General features: G+C 39.6%; 1 protein-coding gene across 4 annotated transcripts; it reads left to right on the top strand.

Annotated features, from left to right (window-relative positions):
• The first annotated feature begins 332 nt into the window (after window positions 1–332).
• Window positions 333–18619, top strand: kcnk10b (potassium channel, subfamily K, member 10b). Of its 4 annotated transcripts, XM_027274513.1 has the most exons (8): window positions 333–444; window positions 526–619; window positions 4358–4773; window positions 12347–12464; window positions 14532–14692; window positions 14858–15050; window positions 15148–15290; window positions 16178–18618. In XM_027274513.1, coding segments are annotated over exons 2-8 (1680 nt in total). In that variant the 5' UTR covers window positions 333–444; window positions 526–618; the 3' UTR covers window positions 16826–18618. The 4 variants fall into 4 exon arrangements, with proteins under 4 accessions (XP_027130314.1, XP_019112832.1, XP_027130315.1 ...); XM_019257287.2 differs by having other exon boundaries at window positions 340–619; XM_027274514.1 differs by lacking the exon at window positions 526–619 and having other exon boundaries at window positions 348–444.
• Window positions 18620–22112: the final 3493 nt, after the last annotated feature.

The following is a 22112-nucleotide window of genomic DNA, read 5'->3' on the forward strand; positions in this document are numbered from 1 at the left end:
TTGTTTTTTATTGTGTAATGCAAGATTACAACATTGTAATTGTAATATTAGCAGGTCTCGAGCATGATTCAGATCTTTGCAACACACACAGTCCATTAAAATAAATGGAATCGGTAGCTGTCTAGGTAAAAATACATAAATAATATCTGAATAGATGGACCAAAACATTTAGAAACAAATAAGGGTATGGTCCTTTAAATGTAACTTGAAAACGTTCAACACCTGTAGCAGATATTGGCTTCATGATTTAAAAAAAAAAACAAAAACATAATATAATCAAACAAAAATATCAGACTTGTTTTGTATTTGCCTGAAAATTTCCCTGAAAATAAATTCTAAATTCTTCTTCCCTGAAATAATTGTCTGTGCCGCTGCACCATATGGTCAGCCCCATCATCTGACCAAATGAATACGCAGTTAAAGGGGTTTGACGGGATGGAGGAGGTAACTTGTTCATAAATAATGCACTGCTTCTCATACATGTGAATGATGTAATGGTTCAAGTCTGCTGCTGATTTGGCGTAGATCTCTGACTTGCCGCCTTGCGCCATGTGCTCAGTCACCGGTTCCCCAACGATGCGAGGATAATCCTAATTTGGGGGAGAAAAGGCACACAAGAGTGAGTATACAAAACCGGATTCTAAAAATGAGTGAAAATGTATCTGACGCAGAGCTAGAAGCTATTTTCCTCCAGCTATTTACAGCGAAAGGCAGGTGGAGTAGTGCGCTTTGGGAATGGAAGGGAGGAGAGCATCCTTCCCCGTTGTTCTCGCTGCGTGGGCAAAGTTGCTTATTTGGACACACTCCTGCTGTGATCCTGGTCTGGGTCACTGCTGTATATGTGTGTATGTTTGAGTATGAAATGGGATGTGGTCTGGTGATGGGCTTACAAGTATCTCAGTCTGTCAGGCGAACACCACGCGTCCAGGCGAGGTGGAGAAAAAAAAAGCAGAGGAGGAGGGGGACAGCTGAGGCAGACAATGCGGTTTTGCGATGCGTTTATTCCTCCGTACAAATGACACCCACGTCCACATCCACGAAAACATGGTGTGCCGAAGATGTGTGAGAAGAAGTCTTCGTGATTTGTCTATTTTTTCTGTATTTCTTTTGCCGCATTGAACAAATTCCTCCACGTTTTGACTGAGAACAGAATTAGAGATGAAATTTCCAATAGAAAACCCGAGGAAACAAGTTAACTGGGACCCTGAACAAGGTTGGTAAACACTGCCTTATTATTGTCTCATGATTTTGGACATTTGCCATTTAATAGCACTCCAAATCTCAGCAACATCTCATGGAGATGCCTGAGACACAATAAATTACACCAGGCTACCCTATTCGCCGGCTTTAACAGTTTGCACATTGATTATTGATTATTTTGCTTATTTCACTTCGTGTTTTCTCTCATTTGTGTGTTTATAGTTTGCATAAATTCGCCTTAACATGAGACAAAGCGTTTTGGGGGTTATTTCTTTGTTTTTTTTTTGTCTTGCTCCATCCTCCCTGTGCTCAGCTGTGGCGGGCAGCGCTGCTGGAAGCGGAGCTACTACTGCGTAAAGCGCGCAGGAATATCCAGCGTGAAACCGGAAAACGATCAAAACAAAAGGATGTAACGTTGTTGCCTAAAAAATAATGTGGCACGAGATTTTAAGATTTCTCGACCAGGCAAGAATTACATGCAAAAAGTAAATTAGAATCGAAATGAATCTTCTTTGTTTTGAGATGTAGTTTGATATACTTTATTTTGAAATTGATTTCTTCCGGAAGTCCTCTGTTATTCAAACTGACTTGACACTTAATTTTGAGGCTCAGCTGGTGAGTTAAACGCCTACAACCTGCCACAGGGAATAAATGAGCCAAGGGCCAACCCAAAATTCAGCCTCATATTTATTCTTACTACACTTAGTTTTACATTTTGGAGCTTTTGTGCAGCTGACATACTGAAATGTTGACAAACTGAAGTCCCATCACAGCTGTGCCCCACTAAAGAGTTTGTTAACCTAAATGGTTGATGCAAGATTTCATGGCCATCATCAATATCCTCATCATAACTCATATAATTTATCCATTCTTTTTTCTTTTTTTTAAAGGGTAAATTGAGGGATATATATTTGATGCACCTGATTCTCTGGTGAACATTTCCTGTGCTTTGGCCAGACATTCTGGAGACAGAGAGTGTTAGCTGAGAGAGGGAGAGAGCGAGAGAGAGGATCAGATAGTATCTGATAAAAACTGCTGCTTTCCTCTCAGGCCTTATTTAATTTGCAAAAATCAATATGGAGCATATTCAGTGCTGGAAAAGCATTTTAGATTGATGAAATTTGAAACGCAAACAGTTTTGGTTTCACCTCTATGGTTTAAGATGAAGATATAGACTTCGATCATAAACATTATTTTTATCCTGTTGGGTTTTTTTTTTATCACTCGGCTTTCACAATGTATTGCTGCTGCCGACCTGCTCCACAGAGCTGATTTATTCAATTTCACTCACTCACTCAAGATGAGATGGAAATAATGTCTTAATAAGGCTAGTTATGGACTTTGCAGTTCATTCACCAGCAGGCGACTGCACATGACTGCACCAAAGATGTCAGCGTAGTGTCATAGTTCTTAATTTATCAAATTCATCCCATCTTCTAAAAATAGCCACAGCCACCGCCCCTTAAATGCAAATACTGTAAATTGAAAGTGGCAGTTTTGCGCCTTCCCAAGCACGGGACACCACTTTGCTGTTATTGATTCACTCATGATACAGGAATTAAGTAACAAGATTCATAGCTCCTGGATGATAGAGAGAGAGAGAGACACTTCCTGGACGTCCTTGACTCATCAGGGTGGGGTGTGTGCGTGTTTTAGTGCATACATTTTGCTCAGCATATCCCATAAGTGATACTATCCCATTAAACAAAAGATTCCATCCCCCCAAACAAATCAATTTCTTATTCGTACCTTCTAGAGTTGCAGCATTGTAGACAACAGGCTCCACCCATGGCTCGGAGGCACGCCATCCGATCCGAGAGAGACGGGGGCATGAGGGGTGAAGGCCAGAGCTCTGAATAGCTTATACAATACTTCATACACATTGGAATCTAAATTTGGCTACCTCCAAGGTGCTGCTTGCCACTTGGTTGACCTGCCCCAGCGCACTTGCATTTATTATAAAAACCCCATCCTGAAGCCAATGACTGAAAGTGGCACTTATCCCTCTCTTACAGTCTATTAGAAAAATTGAATTCTAAGAGGGCAAAGAGGGCATTTCAATTTTCCTTCACCCAGCAGTATTGTAAACATGTATAGCTGTGAAGTGGTGTGTGTCTGTGAAGTCTTCAGGAAATCATTTGATTAATACCCCGAAATCAGGATGGTTCTCTTTGTTTTTCATTCATCACATTCATTTAATCAAAATGTTTTCTGCATTAGCGATTAAGCCAGTAGCTGTGGACTTCTGAGGCTCCATTTCACAGGACTAATGGCTTTTAGGAAACAGAAAATAAATTCTCAGCATGGCGAGATGTTGAGATGACAGAGAGTCACGGTGCAGCTTTGACACCGCTGTAGGCTGGATAACAGATAGCGGATAACATTTTTGCTGATAGCTTTGAGTGTCTGCTTTGTGGAGAGCCCTTCATTAGCTCAGAGTAATCGAAGAAAATCACCCTTTAATGCTTTAATGCAGGAGGTCATAGATTTTCGATGTGTGGATGTGTGGTGTTTGCAAAGCGATGTTCGGGTGCTGAGTCCAAAGCTGCAGAGTGACTCGTGCTTCACAACCTGGGACTTGCAATGCTGTAATGCTGCCTTTAAAATGAGTTTCTTTATTACATTTAGAAAAAGTACAATTTCTTGAGCACTTCCTCATGTATATACTGCGAGTTGGTTATTAATTTAAATACCTCTGTATCTGATGAAGAGCCAGTTTGGGATTAAAGCACTGAAAATATGTAGTGTTGTACTTCTCTGTGTTAGTCTTTAGGAAGAGGAAATCTTCTACAAACTAGTTTCCCTTTGCTGTTACTGCATGAAAGCCACATGAAAGCTTAAAGGTGGGAGAAAACAATGAAATGATCTCGTTGATCCATGTATTCATATTCATCATTTTCTTATTATTGCTACAGACTGGTTATCACAGACCAGGATCTCAAAACCCATTAGCACTGGAAATGCCTTGTGTAATTGTGTCAAACCAGGGAAAACAACATTTCAGAAGATTGTTTGTCACATTTTTTCGGAGCCAGTTTGTCAGTTTTTTATTTGCTTAAAATGATTTGAATCACGTCCAGAAGGCAGACTTGCTGCCTCAAACACTAAGCTAAATAAAACATGAATTAATCTCCTTTTTCCTCTCACTCTTCCCTAGTGGCGGTCCAGACCAATTTGGTCCCTCCCAAAAAGGTCCAGTCTGGCATGGCGAAGTCCAGTCTGGTCCAGGCCAGCGTGGCCACCATGCAGAACCCCATGGGCTATGACCCTAAAGCAAACGGTCACTGCCCCCTGCCACGCCTATCCATCTCCTCCCGCTCTGCAAGCGTGGTGGCCAGCATGGATACCAGCTTCGACGGCACGGCTGCGGCACTCCACTCAGTGATGAAGTGGAAGACGGTGCTGGCAGTGTTCATCGTTGTCGTTCTCTACCTGGTTTGTGGAGGTCTGGCATTCAATGCACTGGAGCAGCCGTTTGAGAGCGACCAGAAAACCAGCATCACTCTGGAGAAGGCTTCGTTCCTGGAGAGACACCCCTGTGTCACTCCTAATGAGCTGGAGGCGCTGATCAAGGTGAGTTATGAAAGTGAAGATGGAGTTTTAGATAAAGTGAGACATGGTATTCACATTTATTTAAGTTATGTCACAGAGTTATGGCTCCGTTTTCTCCTTCCAGCTGCCCAGACAGCCTTGGAATAGTACATCACTTTTGTAGAACCTATTCATCACCAACAGATTAGTTTGTAAGAGGATAGGAAGATTAAAAATTAAACGAAAACGATCTGTTGAGTAATACCAAGTGTCATTCAATTTGATTGGGTAGATAGAAGGAAGAAAGTCAGTGAACTGACCTTTATAGCTGCAGTTTTCTAGATGGTGATTGCTATCAGGGGTAATCATGGGTTTTCCGTGTAATTAATTCTGGTATCATTAGCTTGTCACATCATCTTGAAAAGATAATGTCGGAAAAGAACCCTTTGATTACAGTCCATGAAGTGGCCAGTGTCCATCTGTATTTGTATTTTACTATTAAGTTAAAAAAACTCAACTTAATGTGGGTATTTTTCAGTTTTACAGAGCTTTATAGAGAGTTTTAGTGTATTGTTTAGCTGTCTGGCCAACTGCTTTACCATTTTGGTTCACCCTTACTGCTCACAGACAGATGTTTTCAAAGGAAATCCATTGTACATTACATTCTCAGCAGCAAACAGCAGACAGATACCGGAAGGAAACAGCTATTTTCCTCAGGAGTTGGTAGAGACCAAAAACTAAAGCTAAAATGAGTGAATGTTCACCAGGTCGCCAGAAACACGACTCCAGATGAAATATAATATTCGTACCCCATAAGGGAAGAAAAAAACAGTTATAGCAGGTGTCATTACATCACTGAAGTGTGGCACCTGGTCATATATGGATGCTTATGACATCTGTACCAGTTCTGTTCATTAATAAAGATAATTACATGTGGTTAAAGCTCTGAAAAAACTAGTGGACCATTGAGCATTTGGCTCATTTACTGTACCCAAAGTCACAAATGAACTCCCATGCTCAACCTCTTGTATTGGTTACCTGTTTTCTCCTCATGAATGTGTATTCATGGTTCTAGGCATCATAATTAAAGATTATGTAAGCACAGCTGTTTAGTTATTATTGCTGCAGAGACAGATGCAAACTTTTTAGATGCTGCTGTCAGCTTCAGTCATATTTAATACAACTCAGCCACTCTGCACCCCTGTTCAAAGTTTGTACTCTGGACTCGATACATATGCATGTGGGTGGGTTGGATTCGCCCACTTTTCTTTATTTACTTTAAATTTTACTGGGTTTAAGCTAACATTGAACCAAGTCACAACATTCTTACTAAATGAGTGTTGTACATTACACTAATAATGCTAATTTAAAGCTTTTTTTGTTGCTGCAATCTCATTAGGTTTCTTCACGCTGTGTTGACGAGTCAATGAATCGATTGTATAATGACTACAGCACCATCAGAAGATACACCCCCTACTTCCTGCCCCCTGGTTGTTGACAGTTGATGGGTAAATGTCATGAGCAGACTTAGAGGCAGGTCCATCCTTTAGCAGGAAGTACAATAATACCTTCAGGGTCACCACAGACATACCCATAATTCTCAGTGACACTTCGCACATGGTGGCAAACACACGACATACTTGCACATGCAGGTTTATGTTACATAACGGTGCATTAAAGTAATCTCGTAGAAAAGGGCAAATAACTCTTTGTCCTAAGATGTTTATCCTAATAGAAAATGGTCAATCACTGAGACCTTTATGTTGTATACGCAATTACTTAGAGTGGAAAATAGTGAATTGTAAGCTCTATATTGATTTTGTTGTGTCTTCAATCCACATGTAAACAAATAGTAATGGCAGCAAAAAAAAAGAAGACCTACATCTTTAATTACAGTAGCACAGTAGGTTGTTTAGAGCTATAGATTTTGTAACTGAGTATATCTGAATACCCTTAGTAATAAATGTTTCAGTGCAGTATAAAATTCCAGAGCGATGCTTTAACAACACCCACACGTTTTAAATAAGGAAACTAGCTCACGGACACAACAGCACTGTTGCTTTTACTGTAAAAAACATCTGAAGCCAAGTTTATCTGTCAACATTGTGTGTGATATATGTTCTATTTTAAGAAGAAATCCAGTACGACTTAAGTAACTGACCTGATCTGATATTTAATAATCGGTATAACACTCCATCAAAGACTGACCGAAATACATAAAATTAATTAAATGAAATGCGGCATCTATACAAATGAATAATTTTGTGGCAGAGCTCTCACGTGTGAACCAGGATAAAATGGCCTGTTAGTTGATTCAGCATTGTATTTCAACCAATATCTGGGTGAACTGAACCAGATAATGAGCAAATTGTGAAAAAAAATCCCATCAGATCACGACTTGACTGTGCATTTTACAATGTCTTTTTTTTTTACGGTGTCAGCCACTTTATAACGCAGGGTACGGCGACACTTTACACCGCTCACTGATATTACATCTAGAATTACAGGTCAAGACTTAGGGTCACTACATCAAACTGACATGTACAACTAGAAGCGGGATTGGAAAATGATTTGAGGCGTGTCAGTGTGTTGCTGGCTGAGTGGAAAGTTTGATTTGTGAGGGAGAACGGTGATATAAAAAAAGGGGGCGACTAAGATCAGTCAAAAATTCCATTGCAGAAGATGTTGACAAAGAAAAGAGAAGGACATTATCTGTCAATATGAGTTATTTTCTTTGGAGTTTAAAGATTTATAACATGAGGACCAAATGTCAAATACCCATCTCAATAACAAGATCACCTATTTAGCAGTATTCTACAGAGAGCATGAGGAAATATAGTGGATGCAATGCAAACTATATGAACCAAAAAGAATCTTTTTGGGATAATGTGCTTTATAGGTTTTTCTTATGTAATCAGAGAATAGTAAATAGAACATTCACAGTAGTGCCACAGTGAGTTGCACTGGTTCTGTTTAGCTTGAAATAACCCCAAAGAGAGAACCAACCACATGGCATTTGGTGTGCTCCATTTTCCACTAGAATGGCTCCATTTGATGTGAGCTTCTTCAGCACTGCTCCAGTGAATATTGGACTGCCTATCTGTCTCTTTCTCCTCCTCCACACCCACCTCTGTTATTTTATTCCTCCTCAGACTCTCATCCTTTCCTCTCCCTCTTACCTTGCAGTGTTCAGCCTTTGAGCCAAAAAAGTGCTATCATGAGTACGAAAGAAAAGAAATCAATGGCAGTATTTCCTAAGGAGATGTGTGGAAATAAAAACCTTTAGCATGGTGTGCCAGGGGTCCGGAGGGAATCAATTATTCATTGCACAGGCCAGCAGTCACAGACCTCCTTCTGCAAAGTAGCACTAGTAGCAGCAGCTGAGTCATCTGTGAAGACCGTCTCCTGGACAAATGATCAGATTCAGAGATGAGATAATGTAGCGTGTCTCACCAGCAACTGAAGGCTAGCAACTTATTTGACCATATCAAGTTTCACAGAACCCATTCATGAAATTTTTATTATTTAAATACAACTTTCATGTCCATACGCTAAATACTAAGCTACCACAAGCAGTTAGTTATCTAACTTTGCATAAAGACTGGAAACACAGGGAAACAGCTCTGTGCAAAAGTAACAAAATCCACAAAATGGCACCTCTAAAATGCAAAACATATACTATTATTTTGTTTGTTTCACACAAAAACCAAAATATAAAAATTACATTTTTTGTTCCATATTATTTTTTTGGGTGGGTGCGGTGAGTGTTGCTGAGTGTAGTGTGTCCCAAAATTCCTAATAATTTCATTAAATCCGAAGAAATAATATTGATCTCTCAGTCTACTTAGTTTGTTATGGTGGCACTTCACCCCCAAGCATTGCAAAAACACTGAATATCATGGCATGTGTGAAGCTCATACTGATGAATAGCGCTATTTTTATTCGGGTGTCACAAGAAAAGGCCTTCAGGACATGCTGCTTCACAAGTACTCCATCAAAGAGTCTGTCCATTATCGGTTTGTTCGTGCTATGTCAAGCTTGTCACTCAGACAAAAATCTTCTGTGGCAACACAGCAGTGGTTACTCACTGTTTGGTGGAGGAGTTGACAGAAAAATGGCAACCTTGGGAAGTGTGTGTGCGAGTGAATAGGACATGTGAGACGGAAGAAGACGATGTATTGGAGAAAAGTTTGCTCCACAGCATGTGCTGGCTTAATGTCTGTGTCCTTACTCGTCTGTTGACCTCTTCGTATCTGCTTCAGCATCTGTGCTGTCCACCTACCCACTGTGCGCCCACAAAGACTGCAGACCTAATTGGCTCTCCCTACGCTGTAGGAATGACTCACTCTGTGGCACGATGCGAAGCCATGCTGTTATTGACACCAGTCAAGCCTCATTTATTGATGATTCACTTACCTTCAAATAAACCTTTTTAAACCTTTATGAGCTACCTGCAGTAAAAGTACGTCAGGACACGCAACCAACACCGTCATCATGCTTTTATAACATGAATTACATGATTTTTAGTGGATTTAAAAGAAAAACGGAAATGATTTATAGCTGTTTGTGAGAAGAGCTGTCAAAGTTAGGCTGCTTTAATTAAATGCTACAGTGACTAATGATGACTCAGCTCCTCAGGTGTCCACACAACGTGCAGCAACTAATGAAAAATTCTATAAATATCGACAAACATGTACAGTCTGCAAATGTCTCAACACGAGATACTGTCAGTGCAGTGGTGGAATATAACTAATTTAATTAATTACATTTTCTGTTAATTTATACTTCTCCACTATGTGTCAGAGGGAAGTTCTGCGCTTTTTACCCCACTTTATTTTTTTTTCTGTGGGATTTATATACAAAATCAACCAAAAGTTGCCTATTTAAAATTAGATCCTCCTTTGACGCAAAATAAAAATGCAGCTTACATGTTAATGCATTAGTAATAACACAATACTGTAATACTAACATGAAAGGGAAATAATATTAACACCACCTCAAGTTACAACCTCCATAGTTAACATACAGTTCTTCACTAGCGTGTTCTTTAAAACCAAACATTATTATGTTTGCAAAAATAGAATTAATGGTTGATCTGTTGTACTGGATTGCATTTGATTTTAATGATTAGACCTTAATGTCAAAACAAAACCACAAGCAGGCAGTGCTCACTTCACAAACAGTTCTCATCAGCCTTATATATGATGACCCTGAGTCTTCCTCTTTGGCAGCCATTTGTGCAGCTTTAATGTTTCAAGGTGGTCGGGGTAATGCTATGGATATTACTGATGGTGAAAGTGCTGCAGAGGAAAGCACTTGGCAGAGACTCGCAGTGAGGGTGGATGAAGGAAAGCGTGAAGCACCATGCTGGCTGGATTACGGCTGCCGCCTGCTGTGGGGTGGAAAGAAACACTGAGAGGATAAAGATCTGCAGTAAGTTAACTTGCTCTCTAATGACCCTGCAGTGTGGAAAATAAAAAGACACATTAGAGGAAAAGAGTCCGTCACGATTGTGTGTCTGCAAGAATGTGCAGAGCCTGCACGAAACAAAAACACCATTTGTCGTTCTAATTAACAGGTTGCAACACGAATCAGAGTCACCATCCTCGCGCCTCAAAAGTGCACGCGGAGAAGGAGGATTTTCCACATCTCTAATGCAGCGTGAACTTGGCTGTGAAAAAGGCGAGAGACAAAAATAGAACTTCAAGTATTCAGAAACATTGTGAGACTATTTATAGCTCTCCCTTGACTCCAGAATTAGGTTATTTGGGGTTTATTTCATAATTACTTATTTGATTTTGCCCCTATAAATGAGCTGTGTCTGCTGAAATTGATGAAATAGCATTACTGTAATTGGCTAATTTTGGATACAAAAATCTGTCTTATTAGAGGGGCTGGAGATGAGGTAGTCACATGCAACATTATGAGTAGGCATGTGCATGGATGCGTATTGAAGTGGTCCTTCACTCTGTCTGCTTTGAAATGTGTGTCACAAGTGTTGATACATATTTTATTAGATGAACGTGCATCTCACTAACAGCTTGCATGGATAGATTGGGGGGTTGCTCTGAATGTAGAAACTGCACGTCATATCCCATCAGGAATGTCGGTAAAAGCTCTGAAGCTACTCCTTCACAATGACTTTTGTACCATGAGCACAGAGGCAAAATTAATACTATACACTTCCAAGGAGATGAGAAAAAAAAATCACACAAATAAGGAATTTAGAAAGAACGCAAATGGCTACATAATGGAGCACAGAGGGAGATCAGTGAGAATAATGATGCAGTAAATGTGGAGCATTGTGGCTTCTTAATGTTTTCCCACCACTACGCAAATGTCGGGATAAAGAAAAGCATGGGGGACTAGAGAAAAAGGCTGACACTGAAGAAAAGAGAGATAAAGGTCTCTCCGCTGCGAGTGAAAGTCTATGTAGATTTAGTCATTGTGAACTGTAAAAACATGCAAATTGGGTAAGAATGCTGAGTGGAGAAACAGCTACGTGAAGAAGCAGACAGTGAATAATTTGAGCAGATCTTGTGCTGGATGTTGTGCATACACTTACTGTACCTTATGTCCACAGGAGGAGTGTTTACACATATTGATATTATAATGCTGTTTTTTTTTCCATGTGCATAATAAAACAGTGGCCATGTATTGCAGAATTTTTACTCGCATTTCATTAAATATAGAAAACCATGCTTGAAAATAGGGATTCCCAACTTGGGAGTAAGGAAATACAGTCTGCTCCAAAATGCTATACACATGTTTTTCTAATTTCCTTTTATTTTCGGCTATTTTTCCTGAGAGTTACTGCAGTTTTACATCGTTAGAGCTCCAATAAAGCAAAGAAAATGACACTTTGGTTGAGCTAGTCTCAGCCGGCAGCCGGCAGGCTGAGACTAGGGGGAGACGTGGGTTTGCTTGGAGACATTACCTCATTTTAAGGGGTCACAAGCCAACTTGAAAGTGAATACTGCTCTGGATATCTATGGCTGAAACTATGTATACATCATAATATAAACGTATGCATAGTGTTAAAATAATCAAATTAAATTAAAGTTTTAATTAAAGGTTATTGGTGTAATTAATTCAGACACAATAAGATGATATGATTGCAATATCATGATATGAATTCACTGCAAGATACAGTAATATTAAACTGATTGAGTTAATAAACTCCATCCACTTCCTGTGTTATTACAGCTTCATGAGTCCAGGGTTAATTAAATTCTCTTCTCCATTACTCATATCCCCGTCCATTACTCAGGACCCTCCCAGCGCTCTTTCTTCTCCTCTCTCAGTCTCTTTTCTCTTTTATCAGATAGCATGACCTTCCAGGTCGATCTGGAGATAGTCACACTCAATCCATTCGCAGTTACCGCACAAGTGTTATGCAATCAGTGGTGGTGGGGAGGTCGCACACACACGAACACACATAACACCTGTACACAGAAACCCATAAACATTGGCCGGAGGTGGGTTAACGTGCTCACACTCTTCATGCTATCACGACACGTGTGTTTGTTGTGTTGCCATCAGCCGAGCTGGCACGCAGTCATGACCTTGAATTCCTCTGTTTACTGTTGTAATTCATACGTTTTGCTCTTTTCAGCATGCCATAGATGCTGTGAGTGCAGGAGTGAGTCCGATTGGAAACACGTCCTACAATTCCAGTTACTGGGACCTGGGCAGTGCCTTCTTCTTCGCTGGAACTGTCATCACAACCATAGGTAAAGTTTCAAACAATCCACTTGTTAATACTCTAATAACAGTTAAATCTGTCATTGATGACAGTCAAAACAACAACTACAACATCCAGTCTATTGGATAAAGTTACATTAAATATAGCTTTAGTCATAGTCTAGATAAAATGAACTAAAATATCAAATTATCAGTTGTATTTCGAGCCACGTCTGCCCTGTCACTCTGCCACATGAGGAGAGGAGAAGGGGATGCTACAAAAAAAATTCTGGAAATTATCACAGTTTCTACCCAATCAAATAAAAATGTCCCCATTTAGAAAAAAATATATATATGGTTGCTTATGTTTATGAATGAAGTTCAACTCATTTATATTAAATGTAATTGTTAGTTTCATAATTTAATGTAATCTGATTTTTTTTCCATTTAAGACATTATTTCTTCAATGATAGTGTTATTTTTTTTAATTAAAAAATATTAAAGTATTAAAAATGATTAAATAGTACATCACTATAATGAGTTGAGTTTAAATACTTTTGTAAAATATTTTATAAATAACTCTTAAATGATCATTTAATTTATTAATTTGATATCATCTGTTTGTGTAATACTGTGTACTATTTTTATTATTTTATTTATTTAGTATATCATATTGGACACTTTGAGGCTTCATAGAAACCCATCCAAACTGGTAACACTTATACAAAATTTGTAGTCTTGTCTACAAGGCAAAATGCTTCACCAAACCACAACATGAATTAATAAATGCAAGATTAACGGACTTTAGAGGGAATTTATGCTTTCAGTCTCTTCAACAATGTTTTCAAATTATAAATCTTTATTAAACTGTGGATATCCTTTCCTCTTATTGCTGGCATAAGGTGAGTTTTACAAAGCAGTGAGCTGGTGATAAATGAAGCAAAACAGTTCAATTCAATTTTATTTAGATAGCGCAGAATAATAACAGAACCTGTCTGATCACACTTTGCTTATAGAGCAGCACAAGGCCGTACGCTTTATAATATTATTTACAGAGACTCAACAATTCCCAATCCAGAGCCACAGTGGGATTTAGCAACCTGTGAAGCATCAGCATCATTAAGGATGCTGACAAAACAGATACCGCTGACAGAGATAATGTGCTTTTATCTTATGTCAAAGTCTGACTACAGTAGTTTCTCCTTTCCACTTGTGAGGCTTTATTTGCTTTTATCTGACACACATGTTATTAACAATTTCCGATACTAAATAATTTTTAAATGAAAGAGAAAAACCTGGAAGCTTTGATCAAATTACACCATTTACAGTAGGCTCAATTTAGGAGCCACAGCTCCAACATCAAAGCCGGTGCATTAAAATTTCTGATTTCTCTCTATTAGCTGAATGTTCCTTCATTTAAAGTGAAAAAATACAGTGTCCCTGGTGCAGTGTTGTTATGGTGCAGTCCAGAGATTAATTAACTATGCCGTTTGCTAATATGCTGCTGAGGAGTGGCTTTATTTACTTCACTACCCTCATATATTATTAGGAAACATCAGAAGTTATAAGACAGACCTCCGTCTTCAAATGACAAAACATTCACAAATACTGCATTTGTTTTGTAATCACTTTAAATAAAAATGTTTTTTTTTTGTGAGTCCTATTGTGAGAAAATCAAAAAACAGCAGAAGAAAGAAAGTTGAAGTAAACATGCTACAGATGCATGATTTTAATATTTAATAAAGAATAAGAACACGCTGTATGCTTTGTCCCCTGCCTTGCTACTTCATTGTATTGTCACTGTAGGGCCATAATTAATGCAATCATCTCTGAGGGGAACCTAATTGTTGTCTCTCTAGGAACTTATTTACCACTGCCCCCTGTCACGGGTACTAAGAGGCATTACATAAGAGCTTCAGTTAATTACGTTGCATAAGAAAGTCTTCATTGTCTTCTTCTGTTTCACATTTTAATCCTCCACATCCCCTGCCTCCCCCTCACCGCGTCTTCTCTGCTTTCCTTCGCATTGCTCGTTTTTTTGTCACTCATTCGCTTGTTCTCTTTATCTCATTTTTCTTTTTTTTGTGTGTGTGTGTGTGTTTTCCTTGACATGACAGGTTATGGAAACATAGCTCCGAGCACGGAGGGAGGGAAAATCTTTTGCATCCTTTATGCCATATTTGGCATCCCTCTCTTTGGTTTCTTGTTGGCGGGGATTGGAGACCAGCTGGGGACCATCTTCGTGAAAAGCATCTTGAGAGTTGAAAAAATATTCAGGGTGAGTTTTAAGAATTACAATTAATTGCATTTTCTTTGTTTATGTTGTAATACAGTAGTACTCCGTCTTTAATATATACAATTTTTTGCAACTGGATATTTGGACATATCGGATTTGTTACACTATCACTCTGATATGACCTTGTTTAATTCCTTTTTTTATTAGCAAAAACACAAACAGATCAGCCAGACTAAGATCAGAGTGACGTCAACCATCCTGTTCATCCTGGCCGGCTGCATCGTTTTTGTCACCATCCCTGCTGTCATCTTCCAACACATCGAGGGCTGGACCACACTGGAGGCCATCTACTTTGTTGTGATCACTCTAACCACAGTGGGAATAGGAGACTATGTTGCAGGTAGAAAGATGGTTGTTCTGTCTGCACTGTAGATGAATCATTTCATGATCACGACTTAGCTTTGACCATACTGGTATTTTTTCCACTTCCCCTCCAGGTGGAAACAGTACGATTGACTACAGGAAGTGGTACAAGCCTCTGGTGTGGTTCTGGATATTGGTGGGTTTGGCGTACTTTGCGGCTGTGCTCAGCATGATTGGAGACTGGCTCCGACTACTGTCTAAAAAGACCAAAGAGGAGGTGGGGCTCATTTAATTACACCACTCAGTATTACATTAGAGAGGTAGAAAATAAAAGGTCACTCAGCTGCTGCCTCCCCTCTGTTTTCTGTTTACATTGTATAATTGCTCTGTGTTCAAGGTAGCAAGGTGTTCAAGATGTGAAGCTCTTTCACAGAAGTACAAAGAGACAATCAATTGATGTATAGGTGTTCCAGGCTAAAAAAACTAACAAAAAAAAATGTACGTATTTCTCTAAAGCACTGATATCAGGACTGTGTGGTTATGGTTTGAACACATTTGCCCAACATTGCTGCATACGTAAGCAAACAACCTCACAACTGGCATTACACTAACATCACCTTTTCCCAGATCACTTCAGAACTGAGAGAAAAACTGAAATCTGTCATGCGAAATCAGCAAAACTGTTCCAGCTTTGTCAGAACGTTTTGTCGTCATTGAGTGTGTTTACATGCTCGATGATATCCTGGACTTATCCTGAACATATTTGGGATATTGCATAACTTTGTTACTGAGTTCCTTAAATGTGATCTTAACAATATCCAGGTTTCTGATCACCTGCCTGCAGGTGTGTCACCATCTCAGCTACTATTCTCCACACCAACAAAAAAACCTTCTGAAACCAGAAAGAGGTGTTTGCATCTTGCAGTTTCCTGGTTACTCCAGGGTGAACATCCAAGTTTCTGAAACCAGAATAAGCTACATGCATAAAGTGTAACAAGGATATGCAAAAAACCCAACCAGGACCCCACTCATGCTAAAAAAGGTGATTGATAAATTGGTTTTTCAAGGCCTTTAAGAAAGTGTAACACAATAACATGATGTCTTACTGCTGCAGATTGTACCCATATGCTTGCTAATCCTCTCCTTACCGTGCTCTTGTCACAGGTTGGGGAGATTAAAGCTCATGCAGCTGAATGGAAAGCAAATGTTCGAGCAGAGTTCCGTGAAACGCGGCGGCGTCTGAGCGTTGAGATCCATGACAAGCTCCAGCGGGCTGCCACCATCCGCAGCATGGAGCGCCGTCAGCTTGGCCTGGAGCAGCGAGCTCACTCCTTGGACATGCTGTCTCCAGAGAAGCGTGCCTTGTTTGCCAGCCTGGATGCTGGCCGCTTCAAGACTTCGTCCCAGGAGAGCATTGACACCAAGCTCAACAACCTGAGGCAGAAGGGGGCTTGTGAGCCATACGAACAGGGGAGTGAGCAAACTCAACAGACAGCGTCTTCCTCAGAGGAGAATCTCTTCAACCTGCGCTTTGGATCCCTCAACAAGCTGGCCAGACGCAACAAGAACCGTGAGCTGCGGAGGAACATTACTGAAGACGCACGACGGGCAAGCCTAGGCATAAACAATGGCAATGTCATGCTGGGTGAGGAGAGGACAGAAGAAGAAGAAGAAGACGGGGAACCAGATGAGGAGAGCGGAGAAAGAAAAGAGGGAAACACCAGTCTGACAAACCTGTCACAGTACACGAAGGAGCGCGCCAAGTTGAATGGGTTCATATCAGTAGAGGCCAAAGATGAAGAAAATGATTAGATACTGAATGGAAGAGCACTTCAGAGACAGAAACAGAGTGACAGATACAGAGACAGATACACAGAACAAGAGTGCATGGTCCTTTGAGATGTCAAGAAATGTGCCTTGCTGTTTCCTATGCTTAGATTGGAACTGCTCCCAGGAAATTCAGTCATCGTGCCATAGCCATGGGAAGAAAATGTGTTGCCAAAAATGAATGAATTGAAGAGACAGAAGAGGCTGTATTTAAATACCTCATATTGGATGTTACTGTGGAACGGGCTACTTAAGAACTTTTCTACAGGAGCCATCTTTTCAACCCAGATGAATCTTATGAGACACTTGGGCAACAGCTGTCCGCTAATGTTGGATCTTTTTTTTAACAGTGTGGGCAGGACTTCCCGAGAGCTAGCTTCATGTCATCCATCTTCAGAAACATTATCGATCTCCGCCTTGTCATCTCATACTGTGGTAGCTATTTTTAGCTCAGTGGCCTCTTTGCTACAAAGGGATTTCCACGCTTATTGAATGGAGGGTGGGAGGTTGTGTTTCTGCTGGATCAATAGACAATACGAGCATTTACCTTGCTGACATGTACAATTATTCCTACGTGGTATGTGACTTTGAAAATGTAGCCCTAGGGCATAAACTACTGCATACTAAAAGCTTATAAAAACAAACTACTCTCATTTATTGTGCATGGTTATTAAAACACAACCATAGCAGTTAATTGACATAAACTAACCCGAAAGCTTGGAATTACAGCTGTACTAATGTTCCTTTTTCGTTTTAATAAAATCAAATGTACTGCTTTCATTCGTATTTGATGAAAAAAAAAAACTGTTAGTGTCAGTAATGATTGGCATCATTTTCTGAATTGTGTATCAACACTGAATTCACCTGACAGACACACGTTTAATCACCTTTGGCCATGAGATTGTCAGCAATGTTTTTTTTTATATGACATTTATTTTTTATCACAAATGTTTTGACACTGCTTAAATGACTTTTTAATTCATGAATGTGATGATGTTTGATTTTGTACTCACCAAGCATGTTTGCATCTGTGTTTTCTCCTTTTTATATCAGCCAAGCACTTGAGTTGAATTTTCCATTGAACTGTAAAATACGAACTATGAAATATGTCATGTTTTTCTTTTTCCTTTATGTTTTCTCAATGTGTTTTCCTTTAGTTCCAGGAGGCAGGGGCGTCTGACTGTGGGTTAAAAATGGACTGAGTATACAGGGCCCTCACGTGATGATGGCCCACAGAGATACTAGAATGAATAGCCATTGTACAGAGTTCAAAGTATTGTGCTACGCTCCTGCCTAAAGTTTTACTGACACATGACCATTTTTAAACTTTATTTACATTTTACAAACAGGCACTGACAATACTAATTTAAGTTTTACAGAATTAAAAGACATCACTAGCGTGCACTGCACTGCATGCATTTCTAGAGCTGAACTAGACACACACACACACACACACACACACACACACACACACACTGGTTGTACTTGTAACCTGTTGTTTATCTGATATGAATATCATTAACCTTTCCATGACCATGACCTGTGAGCGATTGTGTTGTGTACAGTTTATTTTATGAACAGATCACATTAAATGTAGTGAGTGCCTTTTTCCAGATAATAAACATGAAAAAAAAAGAAATTTAAAAAGGTGGTAGTTGCTATATTCCTATACCAGCATTAACATAATATGTCATTACACAAAGGTGGTGTATTGGAAGAACATGGAAATTATATTCCAGAATTAAAGCCATCATATGACTTATCATAATAGAAAAAGCACAGGTGTTACTGATAACAGTCACATTAATAACATTCATTCGATTTAATTGGCCAGTAAATCTTGACTGTGTGACCTCAAACCGAAGAAGCTAAATGGAATTCATACATCATTAATTTTATTATTCATGCATGTACGATTCTCACTGTGAGATGTCATGACATGTCTCCCGAACATACAGGCTTCTTTTCATTAAGAGGCCAGTTGCTCTTCATGGGGTTTAAACACAAATTCATCAAAGTCTTCTGGAGCATGTTCAGTAGTCAAAGATGTTTTTTGATGTTCTCACTGAACTGTGTTTGTAAGGGTTGGCCGAGCGGTGGATGAAGAAGGTGCCACATGTCCTTGGTCTTCAAAGCTAACATAGCCTCAGATACGGCTACACAACACACAATAAAAGAATTGTGCAATTGTAAAATGGCCTAACCACAAACCTAGAACATACGGCCTAGGTTACATTTACATGTAGCAATACGTACTACTCACAAGTGACAATTCTAGAGGGGAGTAGATTTAGCATGTCCAGGTGTTGGTAGTTTCATGATCCAAACTATTAAAAATATGCTAAATACTACTACGTACTACGTGGTACTACTAGCCCGGGAACCAGATGAATCTGTAAGCTTATTTATGAATTGATAAGTACTTAATGATGTCACAATGTTTCTAATGGTCTGAATTTGTCACCAATTATGTGACCAAAGCATCACCTCTCTCACACTTTAATTTATTTTTATCCCTTTCCTTTCCTTTTCCTTTTCACTCCTCTCAAAATTTTTGCCTAACCAGTCTTTTAAATATACATCAGTGTGAATTTGCCTTGATGCAGCTTTTGGGTAATTAAATGACAGAATACATTATTATGTGAGTGATTCCCAGCGTGTTGCCCCAGAGCCTAAAGGTTTTAAAATCTGTGCATGGCTAGCTTGGAGCCACAGTCACGTGTGTCACAGTGTGTGTATGGCACTCAGGAAAAAGACCCAGCTGACGGCACCACAAAAGAAATTAGTCAGGAAGGCAGGTCAGTAAAAGCAGAGCTATAAATTGCATGTAATGGAAAAGGTGTGTGTGTGTGTGTGTGTGTGTGTGTGTGTGTGTGTGTGTGTGTGTGTAGATTTTTCCTTCAAGGTGGATGTGACCTCCACCTCCCTCCTCTCTTTTCCTTTTGTCTGTGTCTCAAAATCTTTCTGTCCATCTTTATCTCTGTCCATCCCCTACACACAATGAACCAACCTGGGATTTCATCCTCACAGATTGGTTTACAGTCATTAAAAGTCTGGTCGAGCTGGCCTTACTTACAGGATACCGAAAAAACAATCGCTTGACAAACATGTCTATAAAGCATTGAGTGCTGCATCTAAATGTTGTAAAAGTATTTTTTTTTACCATTTAAATTACAGCAATATTCACATATACAACCGAAGAACTATATCTTGATGAAAATAAGCACTTTTGTGCCTTAAAACTAATTATCATTTAAAGTATCTGCCTCATTATGTGCAGTGTGTACAGTTATCATGGACATACAAAATAAAATTGCAAACATATTTCAATATAATGCCATACATCATCACTGAAAACAGGCCCCGAGGTAATCAACACCTCAATAACACGGTGTCAGTGAAAACTGAAAAAGAAGCTGTTGCAGTGGGTTGCACAGGTGCATCTAATTAACTGGTATCAGCGTGTGAAGGAGCTGATTTTAGGTTCATGTTGCTTTGAGGCAACAGAAAACCCTATTTGACCCCCACACATTTCACATTGTATCATACCTGTTCCTGATTGTTTTAATAAGGGGTTGAAGTGGGTATAATAATATGGCATTTTGGGGTAGGAGTAAACTTTCAGAATAAGAATGTGTGGGAATCTTTAAAGATATTTTAAAACACGCTTTTTTCCTTTCTGTTTATGTACTGTGATTATTTTATTTGAATCTGTGTGGAATTTATTGGTAACATGTACCAGTAGACTGGAACAGCAAATATACTTATATTTGGCATACATGTCCACTTGCAACAAAGTTAAAGTAAGAAACTTGGAGGCGTCAGATCACTCTTTGAGACTCTTTGCAAACTGCGCCCACATCTGCTGCTCTCATTGCACAATTATCTCCCACAGGACCTGTGTCCTTCTCTTTGCTGTTTACTTGTTTGCGTTCCTCACTTTCTGTGTACTTTCACATCATCTTACTCCCTTGTCTTTCTTCCCCCTAGTGAAAGACGTTTGCTTCCTTCCTTTCCAGTGATTTTCTGTTATTTCCCCTCCCCTTGTGTCTCTATCTGTCTTGTCTGTCTCTCTCTGTATATGTTTGTCGCTGGGCATGGCCTCCCATTTCCATCACACCTGCCTAATTACCTCAGCACCTGTGCCTCATCTACCAATAAACCTCTGCTGCATAAAAAACAGATTCAACCTTCCAGACTCCACCAGATAATTCAGTCTCTCTTCTTGCAACAATGCTATGGGCAGCTCAGTAGCCTATGTTGTAACTTTGCTCTTGTGTGACTTGTCTAATTGTGATCTCCTTGTGCTCCAGGAAAAATGCTCTCTGCCATCCTCCTACCACATTTAGCTCTGTCTTGTCTTCACACCTGCACCCTTGGACTGTGCCGTGCATGTTCCCTTTGTGAAAGCAATAAACTGCTTAAACATGATTAATTCTCCGGTTGTTTGCACACTGAGTCCAGTACATAACAGTTATTTATCTATCTCTATGAAGTGTCTTATTGTACATCCTGCAGAGCTGAAAAGTAAGATGGAAGAGTTTGACCTTGATGGCTGAGACTGCTGTATAAATAAGTGGTGTTTACTTTTCTGTTCATTAACTTAAATGATCAAAACCTTCAAAGTTAGCTCAGACTGCATCTGTCTGCATTTTTAAGTGCAGTTTTTCCTGAGAAAGCAGGGAATTAGAGCGGGGGATGACATGGAGCAAAGGGCCAAAATCGAACTCTGGGCTGCTGCAGCAAGGACTAAACCTTCATACGTGGGTAGCTTAAATTAAAACTGAATATACAAAATGTATATCCATACCTCTCTGATGCTGAAAGGCATCTCTTTTGGCTTTTTTTCCCCGAGCATGCTCACAGTTAAGGAAACATTAACAGGAGTGTTGTAGCTTTACAGCCCTTTCCCCCATTAGAGAATGGTGTAATTTACCCCAAAGGCATGTTGCAGAATGACAAATCCATCATATTGTTTAAGAATGTGAATGAATGAGAACGAAAGCTTGTGTGTCCAGCATGAATGGGCACACATCCTAATCCTACCATGTCTACAAGTGATATTAAATAAAAGCAATCTCAGTGAAGGTGGCCACAGCCACAACAGAAACTCATCCCCTCTCCTCCTTTTATGTTGAGGGATGAAGGGCTTTAAACCAATTTGCTGTTTGCTGTTTCCTGTTGCAAATAGTGAATCCTGCCCACTCTCACTTCCCTTTTTAAACAAGTTCAATTTGACCATGAATCACCAATGAGGAAGGCTTCTGTGCAG

Source organism: Larimichthys crocea, chromosome XXIV (genome assembly GCF_000972845.2).
Source record: "Larimichthys crocea isolate SSNF chromosome XXIV, L_crocea_2.0, whole genome shotgun sequence".
In the NCBI taxonomy this organism is placed as follows: domain Eukaryota; kingdom Metazoa; phylum Chordata; class Actinopteri; family Sciaenidae; genus Larimichthys; species Larimichthys crocea.

Coding starts and splice junctions, on each gene's coding strand:
- kcnk10b (XM_010737402.3), top strand. CDS start 1,159: ATGAAATTTCCAATAGAAAACCCGAGGAAACAAGTTAACTGGGACCCT. Junction 14,693..14,857: donor GAGTTGAAAAAATATTCAGG/GTGAGTTTTAAG, acceptor TTTTTTTATTAG/CAAAAACACAAACAGATCAG. Junction 15,291..16,177: donor CTAAAAAGACCAAAGAGGAG/GTGGGGCTCATT, acceptor CTCTTGTCACAG/GTTGGGGAGATTAAAGCTCA.